The 19,513-nt window shown below is 37.0% G+C and overlaps 1 protein-coding gene and 1 long non-coding RNA gene across 4 annotated transcripts in view; one reads left to right on the top strand and one right to left on the bottom strand.

The window, feature by feature from the left end:
• Positions 1-223: 223 nt before the first annotated feature.
• Positions 224-12,910, bottom strand: LOC117453445 (voltage-dependent T-type calcium channel subunit alpha-1I-like). Its single transcript, XM_034092263.2, has 31 exons — positions 12,822-12,910; positions 12,484-12,620; positions 12,183-12,271; positions 11,493-11,652; positions 10,553-10,868; positions 10,232-10,324; positions 9,354-9,514; positions 8,750-8,798; positions 8,551-8,670; positions 8,245-8,393; positions 7,429-7,614; positions 6,780-6,897; positions 6,518-6,673; positions 6,328-6,408; positions 6,093-6,167; positions 5,744-5,829; positions 5,202-5,325; positions 4,847-4,915; positions 4,383-4,567; positions 4,082-4,208; positions 3,759-3,884; positions 3,339-3,428; positions 3,088-3,256; positions 2,634-2,800; positions 2,415-2,524; positions 2,182-2,315; positions 1,962-2,020; positions 1,368-1,446; positions 1,097-1,218; positions 864-1,022; positions 224-409 (listed from the first exon to the last, which is right to left on the bottom strand). Exons 1-31 carry the CDS (start codon positions 12,900-12,902, stop codon positions 224-226), a joined length of 3,963 nt encoding a protein of 1,320 aa, XP_033948154.2. The 5' UTR covers positions 12,903-12,910.
• Positions 12,911-15,010: 2,100 nt separating this feature from the next.
• Positions 15,011-19,513, top strand: part of LOC139434696 (uncharacterized) — a 102,204-nt gene continuing 97,701 nt past the window's right edge. The window contains exons 1-3 of one of the 3 annotated variants that reach the window (XR_011644016.1): positions 15,012-15,146; positions 17,914-18,006; positions 18,140-19,496. This is a non-coding gene — a long non-coding RNA (uncharacterized lncRNA). Of the gene's footprint in view, positions 15,147-17,913; positions 18,007-18,139; positions 19,497-19,513 lie in introns of those variants that run through there. The other 2 variants (XR_011644017.1, XR_011644015.1) reach the window with 2 other exon arrangements.

The following is a 19,513-nucleotide window of genomic DNA, read 5'->3' as shown; positions in this document are numbered from 1 at the left end:
TATTGTCATAATGGCCAAGGGACTTTGTCGAGGTGTTTCACATTTATCACATTGATTCTTCATACTAGATCTGAAGTATTTTTATATAACAACCAAAACAAGAAATGAATGAATAGAAAAGTAAAAAGTGATCCATGTGGAAATCAAGTTCTATTTATTCATGTTATGAAAAAAAGGTACAGAAACAAAGAATCAAACTTCAAGTAATCACATTTACAAATATTCACTCATTACTTAAAACACCAACACTGTCCTGGAGACTTGTGCCTGCATTGTCCGACGGCTCCTCCTCCTCCTCCTCCTCCTCCTCCTCCTCCTCCTCCTCCTCCTCCTCCTCCTCCTCCTCCTCCTCCTCCTCCTCCTCCTCCTCCTCCTCCTCCAGGGGGAGACAGAAATTAGTGGGGTTGCTCTGAAATATTAAAATATTCCTCTGTTACTTTGGTATTTAAATCTTAAATAAGAAATAAAAGTTGATTTGTCTTATTTTTAGCTTTCAAACTAAGATTTAAATACCAAATAATAAGTAGCTGTTATATTGCTCTTTCCATGAAACTTAATGTACATGTGTAGATATTTGTCATTTCAAACAACCCCTGTGTATTTTTTCGTTTTTATTTGACTAATTTTGTTCGGTATTTAATTTATAATTTTCGGGTCTCTAAAAATATATGATTTGCAAAACTGTACTTTTAAACTAATGTGACCCCAAATAAATAAAGAATTACAAAAAAAAACGTAATGGGATTATTTTATTATAAAATATAAGAAATTACAAACCTGTTAAAGATTTACAGCTGTTGTTTATAAATACTGGCTATGTGTTTCTGTGCTTTCTTGGTCTGTGATTGTTGTAGCAACTGTACCTCGTTGCTGTCCTCCAGAGCCTGCATTATGGCTGCCACCACCAGGTTGACCAGTACAAACTGGGCCATGACCACGAAGGAGGTGAAGAACATGGGGGAGACGTGGTAGAGGTAGCTCACACAATTGATGTCGGTGGGACGACATTCCCTCAAAGTGTCCTTGAGAAACAAAGGGCAGGATTCAGAAAGGCTGATGGACTGACTCACAGACTGCTCTCTCAGCAGTGACCTACCTTCATTATTGCGCTCCAGTTGTCTCCGGTGCACACTTGGTACAGCGTGAGCAGGGCCATGCCAAAATGCTCAAAGTTAGCATGCCGATGTAAGCCAAGGCAGGGATACTCTTCGGTACATTCTGATGGAAACAGAAGCACACAATTCAAACATACAGATACTGTTTTCAAACAAAAATCAAGTGTATTCATCCACAAAAAACAAAATGTATCAAGAAAATGTGTCTCTTTCTGATATTGATGTGTGTATTCTGCTAGAAGTGTGACTGACCTAGGTTGCCGAAGAGCTCCACTCCCAGCGCAGCGTATATAAAGAAAAAAAAAGCGAACAGAAGACAAATGCTCCCAACCTAAACAAAATGAAAATGCATGTTAGATCTCCCACAAACAACAACAAACACTACAATCTGTAGATCTTCAAATAGGGACCAGGATCTTATTTGCCTTAGCTAGAAGAGATGACAAGCCTTTATTTTAGACAAGCCTTCATTTCTGATTACCAATGTTTTTTAAGCATGGCACCTTTTTTTAGTAGCATTTTATGTTCTGCTCCATTTACAGAGACATCTGTAAAATGATAGAGAACTTTTAAATGACCAGAGATCTACGACTACTGTAAAAGAAATACACTAAGATCTTTATTGGTTTGCGAATTCAATAATAAAACTGACTAGCGTTATGGGCTCTCTAGGGTCCAAACAGATTGCAAACAGATACATCAGGATCACAATCGGCATACTTTAAACATTCAAATATTGATCAACTCTAGCACAAATGCAGCAGGAACATCTCCATGGAAATTAAAATAATTATTTCTCATTTTGCATCTATAATGAATCTAGCAGAAACAAAATCAAGTTTTTACCTGTGACAGCGTCTTGATAATTGTTTTCAGGAGGACTCTTATTTTCTTGTGCTTCAGCACTGAGGAGAGACACAGGAGATGTTAGGAATGACTTTGTGTATGTGCATGCAAAACACATACACTTAATTAGACATTTTCGCACCAAAAGCTATCCTTAAGAAACGTTTCCCTTTTTCAAGTGTGTGTCTGAGATTGTGTGTGTGTGTGTGTGTGTGTGTACCTTTTGCTAGCCTGAGAACTCTACAGACTCTCAGGATGCTGGGATTAATGGGAATCCAGTCGGCCATTTCCATCCCAATGAAAACAATGCTGACGACGGAAACCAAGACAACCGCCACGTCCAGATGATTCCAACTAAACAAACACAAACATTATGCACACAACACTATGAGTACTGACGTTTCCGAACATGCAAATAAGGAAATTGAATTCTCCATTATTGTAGCGTGTTACCTGTTTCGGAAGAACCTCCGTATGCCAAACGCCAGAATCTTCAAGAGGATTTCAATGATCAGGAGGAGAGTGAAGGCATAGTACGAATACTCAGTGAGCAATTCTATATACTGAACACAAAGACAGCAAACGGTTTAATTCCATCTCCTCCTAGAGTCAATGCACATTCCTTTTTTGTGGCATTTCTAAGCTGTAGACAGGGACGGTGTGTGCAATTACCAGAGGTTGTTTGTAATGTTGCAAGGCCATGATGAGGACACTGATCAAAATGACAGCGGCCATGAAGACGTCAAGGAAGTCGCTGGAACACAGAGTGTGTATGGAGCGACGCATCGGGGAGTAGTATGTGTAATATGGAGGCTGCGTAGGTATCTTCTTAGGCTTGTCTGAAATGTAGACACACAAAGATGGAGATATTCAGATGAATGTGAACAGAGATGGGAGACATATTAGTTTCAAACGCCCAAAGCATTTAGAACTGCATTTATTGATATTTCTATATCGACAATGGGTGCAATGAAATGTGTATTGGAAGACTTACACACATACGGTCACATCACATTTTTAGTTTTCAACAAAAATAATCTTGTAAACCCAGTACACTATCTGTTTGAATACATTTTGTACATTGTTTTCAGTGTTTGTGGTTTTTAGACTTTAAAAGGCTCCTTACTCCTGCTCAGGTCATGTGACGCTTCCTCTTCATTTTCTTTTTTTTGCTGCTGCTGACACTGGGCGAAGGTCTCCACCATTACACCGATAAACATATCGAGGAGGACGAAGCTCATAACCATGAACGTGATGAAAAAAACAAGCATCCACTGGTTATGGTTTATCACGGGCTTAGAAGAGAAGAAAATAAACATAAGAATTTATTTCTTCTGATACCATGTGTACATGTTGCATATTGCCAACAAAAAATACCTGTTGGTCTATTCCCACAGCATCCAGTCCATCATACATTAGGTTCACCCATCCGTCCTTTGAGTACATCACAAAAAGGGACATCAGAGCCTAAATTGGAAACAAAGAAAGAACTGTGAAGTTATCACACTGCTATTTCTATTAAGTTTTAATCGTATTTGCTTAAACATCAAAGACACTACAAATAACTCTGTGTAAACAACAATAAAGTAAAAACCTTTTTGAGGGTAATTTAAGTATATAATGGACCACATTGGGTGAAGATAAGATGACATTTTTTTAAATGTATGAATGTTACGCATGATTAACCAATTTAATTTCTAGTGTCTATTTTGTTAGTTTTGTGTTTGGAGATGCTGTCATGAATGCTTGCGGCCTCCATGCCTTTCGCTGTCTCATTCACAGAGAGTCAGTCCTTACCTGAGGCAGGTTGTCAAAGTTGTACGGCTTTTGCACCCAGAGATAGTTGGCTGAGAGACAGTCAGACTTGTTGGTGATGTTCTTTGTGTATTGACCCAAGCAGTGGAAGAACTTCCCTTGGAACAGCTACAGTGTACAGTGTGAGAGAGAAACAGAGACAGAGTGTTAATCCACCATTGCCATGTCATTATAAAGTCTTAACTTTCGATGCATAGGATAAGTGTGTGTGTGTGTGTGTGTGTGTGTCTGTGTGTGTGTGTGTGTGTGTGTGTGTGTGTGTGTGTGTGTGTGTGTGTGTGTGTGTGTATGCATTTCCACAGTACCTGTACCCCAAGGATGCTGTAGAAAAAGAAGAAGACGCAGCAGATGAAAACAATGTTACCGATAGGTTTGATGGATGTGATCAAAGCATCCACAGCCAGCTTCAATTTGGGGGCCCGCTTGATCACCCTGGATAACAGACATAAACAAACTTTATTTCTTAGAACCAGCACACACACACACACACACACACTACCAAATTACCCAACTATGACATGAGGTGTGATGCCAGCGCAGCCATATTACATAAACATGTGCATAAATCCACACAAAAAGAAAACACACATCTATGCTCTGTTGTACCTCAGTGGGCGAAGTGTCCGTAGCAGGCGCAACACTTTGAGAATGCCCAGCATGTTGTTTTCGCCCGAACTGGCCAGAGAGATGATGATATGAATTACCGACAGAATCACCAGCGAACCATCCATGACGTTCCAGGAAGTGCTGCAGTAGCTGTCCTTCCCAAAGAACACACCGAGAGCTACAACCTGTTGTTACAGCAACAATGGATCAATTAAGACGTCTTAATACAATAATATGGGCCTTTTTGAAATACTCCTGAAAATCTGAGCTACAAAATGTATTTAAAGCTAGAAAATGATGAATACAAAAACGTAACTTTATCTTTTTGTTTAATTTGCAATATATTGTTTATATATTTTCCTTTAATTCTCATTTCTGATCTCCACCCAGCAGGTATTGGACAGTTAATTTAACAAATTAGGGGTCATAAAGGTAAAACTGTTAAAAAACAAAACAGATCTTACCTTAAAGAGCATCTCTACCAGGAAGACACCGGAGAACACGTAACGCGACATATTCAGGATCCATCGCTCCTAAAGGACAGGGTGAGATTCAATTATATCCTGCCTGTATTTGTATTACATTTAATAAAAACTCATATTACATATTATTTGTTCCATAAGATGCAAAACATTCATCTTGACTTTGTGTGTCTCTTATTCTGCATTGATGCCTCCTCTCATCCCACAGTACATGTAATATGATTACTGTGTGTGTTCTACATTAATCGTACGATGCTTGTGTGTGTCTGATTAGATAGGGTTGTGTTTGAGGGTTTAATGTATGTCTCCAGACTATCAGTAATGGCAGGTTTCTCACCGTGCTTTCATTGTGTATTGCAGGCCTCTCCATAGCAATGGTGACGCAGCTTAGCAGGATGAATAGGAGAACCGTGTTGTCAAACAACTTGTGATAGATCAAACGTTGGCAATAGATTCGGAACCTAAAGACATGCACACTTACCTTAGTTAACAAAGTCCGTTAAACATAAGAGGAAGCAATTACAAGAGAAAGTGAGATGTTAAATATTTTTGATTCCCTTGGGATATGCAAAAAATACATCAAGTTTGTTTATCAAAATCTCTCTTTTTCACTTCCTGTAAAACATTGAAATATACATTTTGAAATCGGAAATCTACACATAGATATATCAATCAAATGCGATGTGACTGGCTCAAACTGGTCGTAGAAGACTTTTTAACACCACATGCAATGCATTTAAAAACCTGTTTCACAATCCAAAAGTAATAGTGTATGATGGATACAAACGGATTATTTGGCCCTGACATTTTAATTATTATTTATTAAATGTTTTGAGAACAGATGATGATGATAGAAATATCGTTACCTATTAAACGTACCTGTTCTGTGGAGAAAAGACGTAGAATGCCCACTCTTCATGTTCCTTGCACCAGTGGAGCATTTGCTGGATACAGGTCAAAGGTTTCTGAAGAGGGACGGTAGAAGTTACACATCCGCTGCCTCTCTTTAGCCAAAGCATGAAATACATATTTCAAAGAACCCCCATGAACATTAAAGCAGTACACTAGCATACATGTTGCTTAGAGATTTCCCGCAAAGACACATGACCATATTTATGCAAATAACCTAACATTTTCACCCCAGGATTAACTCTCGGTTGAGCTCAAAACCAGACTTAAGAACTATCTATTCTATTCTATACTATAACTTTTACTCATAGGAACTTACATTGTCTTCTTGGGTATTTGCTGGTTCAGTGTCTTTCTCAGAGGTTACGGGAGATTGGCTGGGTCTCGAGGGGTCCTGGAACAAAATGAAATAGCAAGGTGTGTGTGGGACAGTGTCTATGACTGAGCAGGTACATCACCCCATGTCTTACAAACCGTAACTATTATCTCAACAAGGGAGAAGCAAAAAAGTTTCTCACCAACATCTCAAAGATTCATGACTCTTAGAGACTTACTGTCTCTGTAGTGAAGCTGGTTACAGAGTCGTTGAAATCCTCATCAACGTGAGAAAAGTCTTGAACGCATTCTGAGGAATCCTGGAACAACAGGAAGTAGAGTACAGCATTGGTGTGTATGTGAGTGTTTGAGTGTGCTTAGCTTTTGTGTGTAAAACATCGAGCTCTTGGAGAAGACACAGGTCTTTACCCTTTCCTGGAAGCTCTGAACCACTATGCCCACGAGAATATTGAGAAGTACATGTTTTCCTAACATAATGACGCTGACAAAGTACAGGAAAGTCCATGGCGTGGTAGCCGTCATGGCGTTGTACAGCACCATGTTCCAGTCCTCCTGAGTCAGAATCTGGATTGATAGATTCAAAGAGTATCACTGATAGATATTAAGGCAAACAATGCATAAGGGTGGATTACAATCATGAGAGCTCAAATTAAGAAATACAAAAACGTACCTGGAACACAGTGACCATGGACCAGAGCAGGGTGTCAAAGTTTTTTCGCTCAATGATTATATCTCCTTGAGGGTCCTTGAATATGAATTGACCACCAAACAGATGCATACCCAGTACACTGCAGAGAAACCACAACATCATTGAAATCCAGGGGTGAAAGAAATACTCAGACCCTTTAGTTATTATGTAATACCACTCTAAAAGTACTCCATTACAAGTAAAGATCCTGAGATCAAAATGTTCCTTACGTAAAAGTAGAGAAGTATTATCAGCTAAATGTACCTAAAGTATCAAAAGTACTCATGTGGAGAACATATTGTATAGTTTGTGTACTGCTGAGTAGAATAGTAGTGTATATATTTTATCAACACACCATGTTATTTATATAAAAAGTAACCGAGTGTCAGATAAATTAACTGCAGAAAAGTAAAATGTTTACCTCTGAGTGCCAGATAATATTAATGTATTCCAAATTATAACTATGTAAAGTACTTGAGTATACGTCTACAATTACCACTGTTCAAATGTGTGTATCTCATAGGTGATCATTATTGTAATAATAGAACATTATAATATGGGATTTTCTGCGATACTACAAATGTCTCGAACGAATGATAGAGAGGGAGGTTGGATCTGTGTGTGTACATGCCTGCAAACGAAAGTGAAGAACAGCAGCAGCATGCAGAGCGGGCCTGCCTCGGCGATGGTCCTCTTCAGCACCAGCAGCTGTCTCAGCAGGTATGGGAGGAAGTGAAGAAGCCTCACAAACCGCAGCAGACGAAAAACGCGCAGCACTGACAACCTGCCATCTGATTGGGAAATTAGCTCCCACACACTGAACACCACAAACAAGAAGAAACACTGACTTAAGTAAAGGTATTAGCAGCAACACGTAGATTGAAGAACTTTCCCTTTAACCTAAAAATTAGGTGAGATATGGACATTACTGGCATAGAACCATATAAGATGTACAGTAGAGGGGTGGAAGTTTAAAGTAGCATAGAATGAAAGCAATTAAGTAAAGTACAGGTACTTATCAATGAACTTTAATACAATTATTGAGTGCATGAGCTTAACTTATCTCCAGCACTGATTATAGTATCATAGGCATAGCATAATATTATTCTGCTTTTTATCGTCAACAAATACACGTCATATCATTTTAATGACGTGGTTGGTCAATCATATCATATCAGTGTCTCATGTGTGTTTATTTGTAACTCACTATGAGGGTTAATAAATTAAGTATTAGAGTACAATACTTGAATTATGCACTAAGTTACATTCCGACACTGATAACTTGTATAAATATATACATGGAGTCAGTGTCATAAACCTCAATTTTTGTGTAGAATTGTCAGACCCCAAATAATGAAATTGGTTGAACGTAATATACATTTCAAAGATTTTACAGGATATAACTCTGAGTGTAGTTCTCATGTGGGACTGGATGGGATTACATTACCTGACAATAACAATGGCAAAGTCGAAGATGTTGTTCAGATCAAAAAAGTATTTGAAGCGGAGTGCGATCAGTTTTAACGTCATCTCCACAAAAAATACAAATGTGAAAACGATGTTACAGATGTTTAACACGTGTGTCATCTCAAGAGGCTGTTGGAAGAGCCAAAAAGGAAAATAAAGAAGGGAAAGAATAAATTGTTAATATCTCATTATAGTATTCCTCTTTTCACCCCCAGCATAATAAACTACTCTAATCAAACCACAGGAATCCATAGAAGCCTAGACAAAGAAACACTTTGCTCCTCACCTGATTATGATGTTCAACTGCAATGGTGGTAATACTGAGGAAAACAGCAAACATGATCACATGGTCGAAATGTGAGCTCTCAACCAACGTCTGAATGTGCTTGTTGAAGGGTGTCAAAATCTAAAAGATAAGGGAGTCAGTTAGATGGGGCAGCAGTGTTGTAACATTGGTACTGCAGAAAGCTGCTGACGAGCCTCACCGATCCCAACGTTCCCTTTTGGCCGGCTTTGGGTTGCACCTTGTTACTTCTATGGGTTGAAGCACATGAACAACAGTAAGTAACTAAAAAAGACAAAGAGAGAGTTTGTTCCATGTTAAATAATGATTTCATGTTTTGTTCTGTGCATTTTCATCTTTGTTTGCTTTTGAATGAATCTCTTTCTGGAATTGCCTCTAAACATTTTTGGGGTCCCATTCTGAGAAAACACATATTGACTAATGCAATGATTCCATGCCAACACATTCAGTTTCACACGGAGAGCAGTACGCACGTTGAACTAAGATCATATTCAAGATTCATTTACACTTTAACATTTGTCTCTGGGTGCAAAGGACATTTATTTTCTCTACCTAGACATTCCCAACCTGAAACTAAAAAAGCTATATTATGACTACGGCATTTGCATATACTGTAGGATTATCTTCTGGAAGTAATCGAATAATGCATCTTGCATAATCTTACACCGTTGTACACACAACAGCACTGAAAAGTACTATTTTGACGGCAAAAACACAATGCATTTTACAGTCAGTGGTACTGACATCCTGGTTGTACGGTATACAGAGCTTAAAGAGTGACTTGCCTGTTGAACCTCCGTAGCCAACAGGCAAACCTTCGACAGAGCAGAGGCAGAGTGTTACACGCAGCACCGGGACTCGGCTCTTCTGACTTCAGTTTCATATTCTCCAAGAACTGGGTGGCGATGACGACTGCGCAGACGTTGACTATGATGAAGGAGCCCATCTGGTTGGGGAAGTAAAGAAAGGGTATTTAGTGCAACTGCTCTAAAGCAAGCATCGTTTGTCTTTCCTCTTCATTCTCATTTTCTTTCAGTTTCTTTCTGGTTATTCTTTTCTTTTGCATGCTCTTACACATTTTCTATAACTCTCGTGTTTAATTTGAAAATAAAAGGGTTGCAAGTTTTGCAAAAGTGCAATTCAAGTGTCCAAATCATTTGTTCTCAGTCTGAAATTAAATAACAAAACCAAAATAAACAAGTTGTAGCTTATATGTCTTTTAATATTTCTTCAACATGATCACATGTAAAACAAATTGTGAGGACATAGCTCCCATTTGCTGTTAGCCCAAGCGAAAAACGCAAATCTACAGTTATCAGATGGCTCTCTGTCTCCAGGTCATTTGAAAAAGAACTGCAGCAAGCCAGGAGTAAAGTGAAATGTAAGTATTCACTGAGTCTCATTATTATGCAACAGGGTTTCAGCATTGGGACAACTATTTTGGATTCAATAAAGACTCACTTTCAAGGTATTTGACTGCTGCTGTTGGATTTTCATGATTGTTACTGAAGTTATTTAACCAACTTTACAGACCCTTTTGTCTACCAGAGCTCAAATAAACCACATGGAATAATACCAAACCATCATTCAGAGGTTGTTAGAGACCTAGAAACACAGTCAAATGCTAAGGTTGTTAACTGCAAAAAGGCAAAAGGCTACTCACAATGGTGACCAGCATGAAGAATAAAAAACTCAAGAAGGAATGAGAATCCATTACGAAAAACATGATCTCAGCCCATCCTTCTAGTGTGACAACCTTTGGGAAACAGAGAGATAGAGTGATATAAATAACATTTATAGAGTGAATTACATAGACCTCTACGCTCACCATGTTTCATGCTACCACACGTTCACATACAAATGTATCCCTGCATCAGAATCAGAAACAGGTTTATTACCAGGTAGATTAACACACACAGGGAATTTGACTTGGTGTTGAGGTGCATACACAGATAGAACACTTTATCAAGAAAGACCTTATTACCTGGAATATGGTTATCCAGGCGTAGAAGATGTTGTCGAAGTTGATCACTCCCCGGTGGGGGTTTTTCTCACTAGCACGACAGACATTGTAGAAAGAGTGCCAGTTTACACAGGTGTGTGAAGCCACTATAGGGATTCCCCAATTCACAGCTGAGGCATTGTGGGGGGCAGCCAATGAGCAGTTTCCCCCATTCTCTTGGTAAGGGGGTATATCTCGGCAGTGTTGCATCCCGCTCATGCCTTCCTCCGTACAGACAAACGGAACTTTTTCATCAAACTGGGTCTTGAAGTATGGGGTAAGGGACATGCTGTTATTTCTGTACAGAAAAAGAAAGACAGATGAAATGAACTAGAAATAGTGAACCATTACAAATATTTAAGAATTCACATGATGCGTTTTTTGTGATTGGGAGATAGAGAATTGACATGCAGTGTATCATGTTAATGATACATAGTTATACAACTCAGTTCAGTTAAATAATTGATAAATGTGAATATAAACCAAGTCATACAACAGGATGTAATGTGTGCCGTGACATGTGTCATCAAGGTAAATAACAATTATTATTTGATGTTATTATATACAGAAAATGTGAGTTTGTGTTTTTCTTAGCATTTTCACACATCAAAGGAGGAAATGCATTTAATTTAATACCATTATATTGTTTTCACTATATTTCTCTCTATATATAGTATTATACATACCTATTGAATGCAAGTCAGTTAAATAAAACAAATCTGAATAAATCTCCTTAGGTCCTGGAAAATTGGGATGTGCCATTTTATTTTACTATACAATTATTTGACATTTTATAGACCAATTATAATAAAAAAAATCAAGAAATACTTGGAGAATTATTTTGGGAATTGGTCATTGTTAATTAAAGCAGGACGGAGAAGTAAAAACATGCAAATAATGGAAAAACAGACTAAAACCTTACGTGGGAATGTCGTCTCGCAGGAAGCAGCGGTTGCGCAGCTCGCCCGCCCACAGCTGGACTCCGACCACGGCAAAGATGTGGATGACAAACAAGAAGATGACGAGAACAATTGCAAGCATGGGCACGACGCCTATGAGAACTGTAACTACGTCCCGCATACCTACAGGAATAAAGACAAAAAGATGCCGTCAGCAGTTGTTATGGGATTACAGGAACAGTGTATGGAATTGCAATAGATGGCAGAGGTATTACTATCTTTCTTTATTTCTGTGTATGTATCATGATGTATACATTCTTGATTTTCATCATAGCCAAAATTATTGTGATACATTTTTCATCATATCTAGTAAGAATGGTATTAATACTAAAAGATTCACTAAGGAACAAAATGTTTTTTCAATAGGAATGAAATAGAATATCAGATGTTTTCACTTTGCACTTAAGATTCATCAAAGGGGATAATTATAATACTAAAACACAAATGTAAGATGTTTACAATTGTTGTTAAATGTAGTTCTACATGTTTACATGGCTAATGACCTGGTATTTCTCAAATATAAGAAACCATAAGTAAAATGAGGAAGTATCACTCAAAATACATAGCAGTTATTGTAGGTATATTTCAAAGAGAAAACACTGCAAAACAAAATGTTTTAAGGAACACTGAAATGTGTTTAAATATCAACTTACTTGGTACTCTGCTGATCAGTCGCAACGGTCCAAAGACTTGAGAGAGTAGAAAGTCGATGCCAAGGATATTGAAAAAATATCCAAACGACCTGAAGGGACAGTTAAAACAATGAGAAGAGTTTGAATTTGCCTTCTTTCATGAACAAAACAAAAACCATCACAAAATGTAATACTAAATATTAAAGCAATCTGTTCATAAACAAGCCTATCAACAATAGATTTGATTGATAAGCATATGTACATTGTACAGTGTGTACACTATGGATCATATGTTGGCTGCTTTGCATTGTGAGTCACTGACTCTGCAATGTTGATAACGAAGTCCAACTTGTTCCATTTGTTTCGAAGGTAGCTGTTTTGGTAGCCATAGACTCCAAAGGCCACCATCTTGACGGTCATTTCCACCAGAAAGAATGAAAAGACAAAAAAATCGAACACCTGGCCAGAAACACGGAGGAACATTTTCAATTTATTGCATATATTTACAAAAAATAATATACAAGAAGTTATTATTAACCAGTTATGTCATAATTAAGCTACTCTCGCAATTAGGCATTCATTATATTGGAAGTAGATGTTAATGACACAGTACATTTCCCTGCCCAGGCCTACTCAGAAGAATACAGCGGTTACACGTACCTCTAGTTTGTGGCTCTTCCCTTCACCGGGCTTGAACATGCCCAAACTTACACAGTTGAGAATGATTATCAGTATGGACATATACTCCATCCAAGTGGAGGAAAATATTAAGGTCAAAACACAAAGGATGAGATGAGAGGATTATGTAAAAGAGGCAATTAATGATAATAATAATGGCCAAATGTATAAAATGTTGTAATATGCGACAGTCAGACATAAATTATATGATATTTATTCTAATTTCACATAATTGGTTTTACCAGGTGTCAGAGGGTTATGTTAGGTCAGGTTAAACTTCCAGCAGTAAGAAAAGGATATGGGCCACAGGCGATTTGCAAACACCAGTTACGGGGTCTTGTGGTCTGTGTTAAGCTGCGGAAAACTACAGGGGCCAGGTTCGGGTAGGGCAGCTGCTCCTCCTCAGTGGAAACTCTGTTTTCTTGTATCGTGAGCACCACCTCCCGCCTCTCCCTCATCTGTCCGTCAGTCATGCTCACTCTAGAGGGAGGTCAAAAGGTAAGAGGTGAACAGAACAAGCGTTGTTATCAGAGTGGATTGACACCAATGGGAAAATATATTGGTATATATATATTGACCTCCGCTTTCAGAACCTTAACATGGGTACAAATAATACGGCAAAATATAAAAGTACTTTTTAAGTCCTGAATATTTCTCATAATGCAGGAAAAAAAGACCAGTGTTACAGTCCAAATGTATGTTTATAGATATATTTATAAAAACATCTTATAAATACATATTTATAAATGTATCTATCTGTATTTATAAATATATATATTATATATATCTACATAGATAAACATTATACATTTTGATTATAATAACTCATTACTCATGCATTAATGTAAAAGGTTTACTGGTGAAGGTGGAGCTTATAGGGTAATTAAAGCAATTATGCGAACCTCTGTGTTGTATAATCATAACAGGGCATTCATCATATCTTTCAAGCCCATTAGGTGTTTTGAATCAGATCTCAATTTAAGGTACATATAATTTAAATTGTTATATAAATATAGTCGAGTAAATATAACAACATTGAGGAACATGCTTGAACTTGATGCAGAAGTAAAGGTTGACTTAACACTTAATGTCTTTAACAAGAAGACACTGTAATGCAAAACAAAGTTTGTTTGATGTCCTCAGAGGAAATAATGTAATCGTCCAAAAAAATCCGTAACATTATTTCTTAATATTATTTTTCACTTTCATTGAATAAAATGTAATAAAACAGAAATCCTGATCACTATCAAATATTGATTTTTTTCTGAATTCTAAAGCCAGTTTGTTTACACATTGTTACTTTTGTTTCCTCATGAACAAAATAGACAAATGAAAATAATTCTAGGGGGACTTGTTTCACATTCTTATATATGCTTAGCAACAATATTGATTTAAATGCATTTTTTAGTTTAGTCAGTTTAAAAAATATATTATCTACTTGTGTATACCTTACACAATGAATCACCCTCATAAAACTGCTATAAAAATACTACACATTCATATCATTTTACACTTTCACTTGGTGAATGTTTTTAAACTACATATCACCAGTCCCCCCAACACCAAATAATTTTTCTGAAAGTTATATTAAATGCTAAGCACGTTTTCTTAATCAGGGATGTGTCAATGATAGTATAGCTGAAGTTGAACATACAAATAAAAAAAACCCTTACAGGCATGGCAAAATGTATGCCCCATGCATAAACACAGCCCAAATGATTGAACAACTAAAATGTCAAAAAGCACAAAAAGGCAACAAAGTTTAAGTTCAAATATTATGCATAGGCTACTTAACTTCGTACTATTCATCTGTGTGCATCTCACATATTTATCAATTATTACAATAAGCAGTATTTTATTTATTTATACAGCATTTAATTGGGCATACTACCTTCTATTTTACTTGAATAAAGTGTGCTTCTCCTGCATTACTTGCACATTAGTCTTGCAACATTCTCTTGCACTATTCTATTTTTTACTAAGTTTCTTCTTGAATTATTTTGTAATAGTTTTTTACAATTAGTTTTATTGTTTTATGTCTTATAGTTATGTTGCATTGTATAACTACACTGTAAATGTGCATATTAAAATAAAACCTTTAACTTTTAAAGTAGCCTACTTAAACATACAAGGAAGGTTGACAACAGTAAGCTATCTAAGATGCGCGTTTAATTTGTTGTATGTTGCCTACTACACAACATCTCTGACTTGTACCTTATACACAAGAATACTAGACTGCACTAGAAAAACCGACGCTCGGCTCAAGTATTTTTCCTATTTTTGACATTTTATCCAGGTTACTTTCAGGTGAGTCTTCTAACTTTAACTGGTCATGTGGAACTTCTATTAACGTAAGCTAACGCTAGCTCAGGGCTAGCACTGCGGTCACAACATGTTTGTAAACCGTTGCATTGGAGGGTGATGCTTTTATAATGGTAAAAAAGTGGTTATTTATTCAAACAAGTTCATTATTTCCTGTTATTCATATCCTGCTAAAGTTAGGTATTTATCAATTCATGGTTCACTATAAGGACCTGCCAGAGGTTGGAAGTTAAACTTACACTAATATGTTACTATGCTAAGTTAACGTACACAACTATGCTATCAACATTACGTGCTAAGTGGTTAAGGGCACTTACCACAGAAAAAGGTCGTCTTCGCTGCGGTAACTCAGTAGTCCACTTGAAGATGTTTCGTGAAAGCCCGTTCAAGCCAATACAGTTTCTGGGTTAGTTCATCAAAACCACAACAGGTTATGCCAGCAGACCAACTGTCTGTGTCCTTACAGGTTAATAACTATTTAAAAACAAACATCAGTTTCGTCAATTTCTGGAACGTGTGGAAAATCAAACAATAATATCACTGCTATGGTTACCGTAAGAAACGCATATTATCAAAGATGATTGCTGCTCCTGTCTGATGCAGGTCTGTTAGACATTAGTGTGAGTACCTCTTGAATATAGCTGCATTGTTTAAACATGTTGTAGGTTATTTCTTCCCAATGTAACACGAAATGGGGTTCCATTGTAATACAAACACAAATCATAGTTTTTGATTCTATATATTCTATTATTTTGCAAACACCTGATTTGGACTCAGGCCCGGTTCTACGGGGGTGCATAAGGGTGCATTGCACCCTCAATTGAGTCGTTATGCACCCTCATTTGAAAAATGTAAGGTAAAAAAAAAAAAAATTAAAAGTGAAAAAGATTAAAAGTGAAAAATATTACATGTTGTCTACTATTACTAACAATATAAGTAATAATAATAATAATAAGAAGAAGAATATAGTTGAAATAAAATAAATTGTAATTGTGGTTGAATAGCATTGTCTGCTGCATTTATTTGATCAATTTAAACGGTAAGTAACGTTATTATGTCAGGTGCGCGTGACCTGTGCCGCTGTACATTCATCATCTGCAAGGTGCTTACACAGCAGTCAATGATGGATCAGAAAATGGTTAAAACAGCCAGCCCTTATCGCCAGCATACACTGCATCTACTGCAGGTAATAACAGTTCAGATCATGGGGACATTACGTTACTGTTGTGGACACTAACGTCCTCCTGCCCGACTCGCCGGCTTTGACCGCCTCGCCCACAGAGGCGGAGCAGCCGTTACCCCAAACACCGCCTGCAAAATAGAGCCTGCCCAGGTATATTTAAAAAAGTACCCAACTCGCCTGTACAGTGGGGTAAGGCGCTCATTTTGCAGCTCATGGTTTCAAAACAGAGATTGGCTGGAATATTCATGTGAAAAAGATGCCATCTGCTGCTATGCATGTAGACATTTCGGTTCAAGTAAGTCGGATGCCTTCACCACAACTGGCTACAACAACTGGCGCCATGCTCTTATAGCTATGTGATAAGGGACTGGGAAGGCATAATCAAGCAAAGAGCACATAGATCCATAGATCTCTTACTGTTGGTCTCAAAGTGCACCAGATTGATGGTTTTAACTTCAATATTTAAAAAAAAATCTTCCCGGGGGAGCATGCCCCCGGACCCCCCCAGGGGAGGTGAGGACCCCCATAGAGGGTGTTAGGTACACTCCCCACTTATAAAAATAGCACTTTACCACTGCACCCTCTCTAATCTCAGATGCACCCTTAGTCATTTTGTTCTGGAACCGGGCCTGTTTGGACTATACATGTATTTTAAACCAGACGCATATTAATAACGGTTCATCAATATTGGTCCGTGTATACAACATAGTATTTATGCAGCAGCTATATATTTTATCTGGTTTTGTACAAAGTTACTTAAGCACAGTGCATGATGACATAGATACTAGACACATGTTGTACACTTGAAACAAATGTTTAAAACAGTAAATGGCATGATGTGGTCTTGTGATTGTCTACCTTGTTAGTATAATGGACCATCTGTCAAGCAAGGTACATCTATAAAAAGTGACTACTGTGGGCTTATTTATATCAATTAATGCAAAAAAAAAAAAATACCAATGTTAATTAAAGCTGATACAACGTTTTACAAATGAGAGAGATTAAACAGTTTGAGCTGCACATGCTTTTGCCTCAGATAAATATGCTACCGGTATTTTTTTGAATCGTTTAATAAAAACATGAATATTGCTGACAAGGTGGACATGTGTCCTCCAGGCCTAAATATTAATTATGGCACTGCTGCAAATCTGTAATGTAAGATATTCACCACCTTTTCTGGCATGCACGGTACGCCTGGAGTACTGCCATTTTTATCGCTATCTCCGACTTTTATTTTTGTACTCTATTTTATATTTTCTTTTTTTATTTCTTATTATTATTACAATTATTTGTCTTTTATTATCTCAAAGCCTATCAGTATCCCTTGTTGTGAAGCACTTCGAGATTTGTCTTGGCAGATGAGAAGCGCTATATAAATTAAATATATTATTATTATGCAGTACAGGCTACACAGAGACACTGTCCATATAAGCTCTATCGTAGTTCTTTGGTTTTTAGATATGATTTGTACAATGATTCAGCCTTTTCATACTCTACTTCAATGGTAACACAACTGCACATTTCCCATGTGTTAATATCAAAGCTAATACAACGTTTTCATTTTTGCAGAGACCCTTATAATGTGCCTGATAACCCCCTTAGGACCTCAAAGAGAACATAGCAAACTTTTGTACAAGCATGCCTCACCAACATGCAGAGGTGGTAAGTACAATACAATGTTCATATTTCATATTGGTTTGGATTCATTCTAACTACAGCACGTTACCGGCATGCAATGTCATTTCCAATTCCTCCGAAAGAGTTTATATAATATACTTTATTGCTTGTAAAACAGGAGTTAACTTTATACACAGACAGAAGACCACAGTGATGACAAGAATATTGACAGTAAATAAAGACAGGAATGAAAAGGCGCACATAAAAAAACCAATGGATTAAGCCAGGGCGGGCTCAGTGTGTGAATGAAACACAGACACAATCCACACAGTTTGGCAAAGCAGCTGAACAATGAAAACCACACAAACTGTTTATCAGAATATTAAAATATTTAAGTGTTGATGAGAGAACATTGTCCAATAATTTTGTTTATAAAAATAAACATGTCCCATGCTTTATACTTGTAATATACTCATTAAAATATATGTTTTGCTATTAGTCTCTATGTTACATTACTACTATAAATAAATTACCTTATATTACTATTACTTATCTTTTCCTTTTTACAAAATAGTAAAGAATTTGGATGAATCTTAATGTAACAGTTAAGGTTTTAAAAGTCTTTCTTATTCCCTCCAAATATGTTAGCCTACTATTTACATTTACAGTGTAGAACGATACATTACCATGAATATCATTTGCAAAACATTAACATATTGCCGCCACGGCATTCCCTTTTGCCGGTTTCTCCACTTAAGAACTTGAACATTTTCTGTACAAACAGTTTTATCACCTTCAATGGCCAAAGTATCTGCCCCTGAAAGTCTTAATATGTGAAGGAAAACATGCAGTTCAGTGAAAGAGAAAAACACTGCATATGGTTATGGAAAATGCAACATTAACAGTGAAGGACAAACCGTTAAAAGAGGGTGCTTGTACACACTAGTGTGTTCTGAAACCAAGAAAAGAAGTACAACAATGATGATATACTGACTTCTGGTAATTATTGAAGTTCAAACTCTCAGTGTGAAATGAAAAGTAATATATGGGGGAGGGGGATTTTTGCTCAATTGTTGAATAAGCACATTGTCACACACAGACCTATTATATAATAATACAAAAATATTATTAACACCAACGAAAATATGTAAGTGCCTCACATTTACAGCAGAACTAAGCATTGAAACGACCCCCAAATCCCAATTATTTATAGAGTTTCTCAAATACTGAACATTTGAAAGTATGCATTGTGAGTAACATTTGTTTCCTACCACCAATTGACTAAGGCTGAATGTTTACATCTTAAACTATATTTTCTTTAAACCTTTGACATTTAGTTTGAGGTTCATTGGAGATCCAAGTTACATCCCAGAGGACCGACCAGTACATCTATGCAATAAACTAAATCGCTTATTTATTTTTGGTATTGTGGCAGGTCAGTTGTCACTATACATTTGGTTTCTCAGCACTTTCTTTGAACAGTAAGTCCCGAATACAAGGTATGCCAGTACAACTATAAAGCCTCTCTGGTTCATTTCCAGGAATAACAAGA

This window comes from Pseudochaenichthys georgianus, chromosome 10 (assembly GCF_902827115.2).
Source record: "Pseudochaenichthys georgianus chromosome 10, fPseGeo1.2, whole genome shotgun sequence".
In the NCBI taxonomy this organism is placed as follows: Eukaryota; Metazoa; Chordata; class Actinopteri; order Perciformes; family Channichthyidae; genus Pseudochaenichthys; species Pseudochaenichthys georgianus.
The sequence above is the reverse complement of the archived record's forward strand: the minus strand, read 5'-3'. Positions and strand labels throughout refer to the sequence as shown.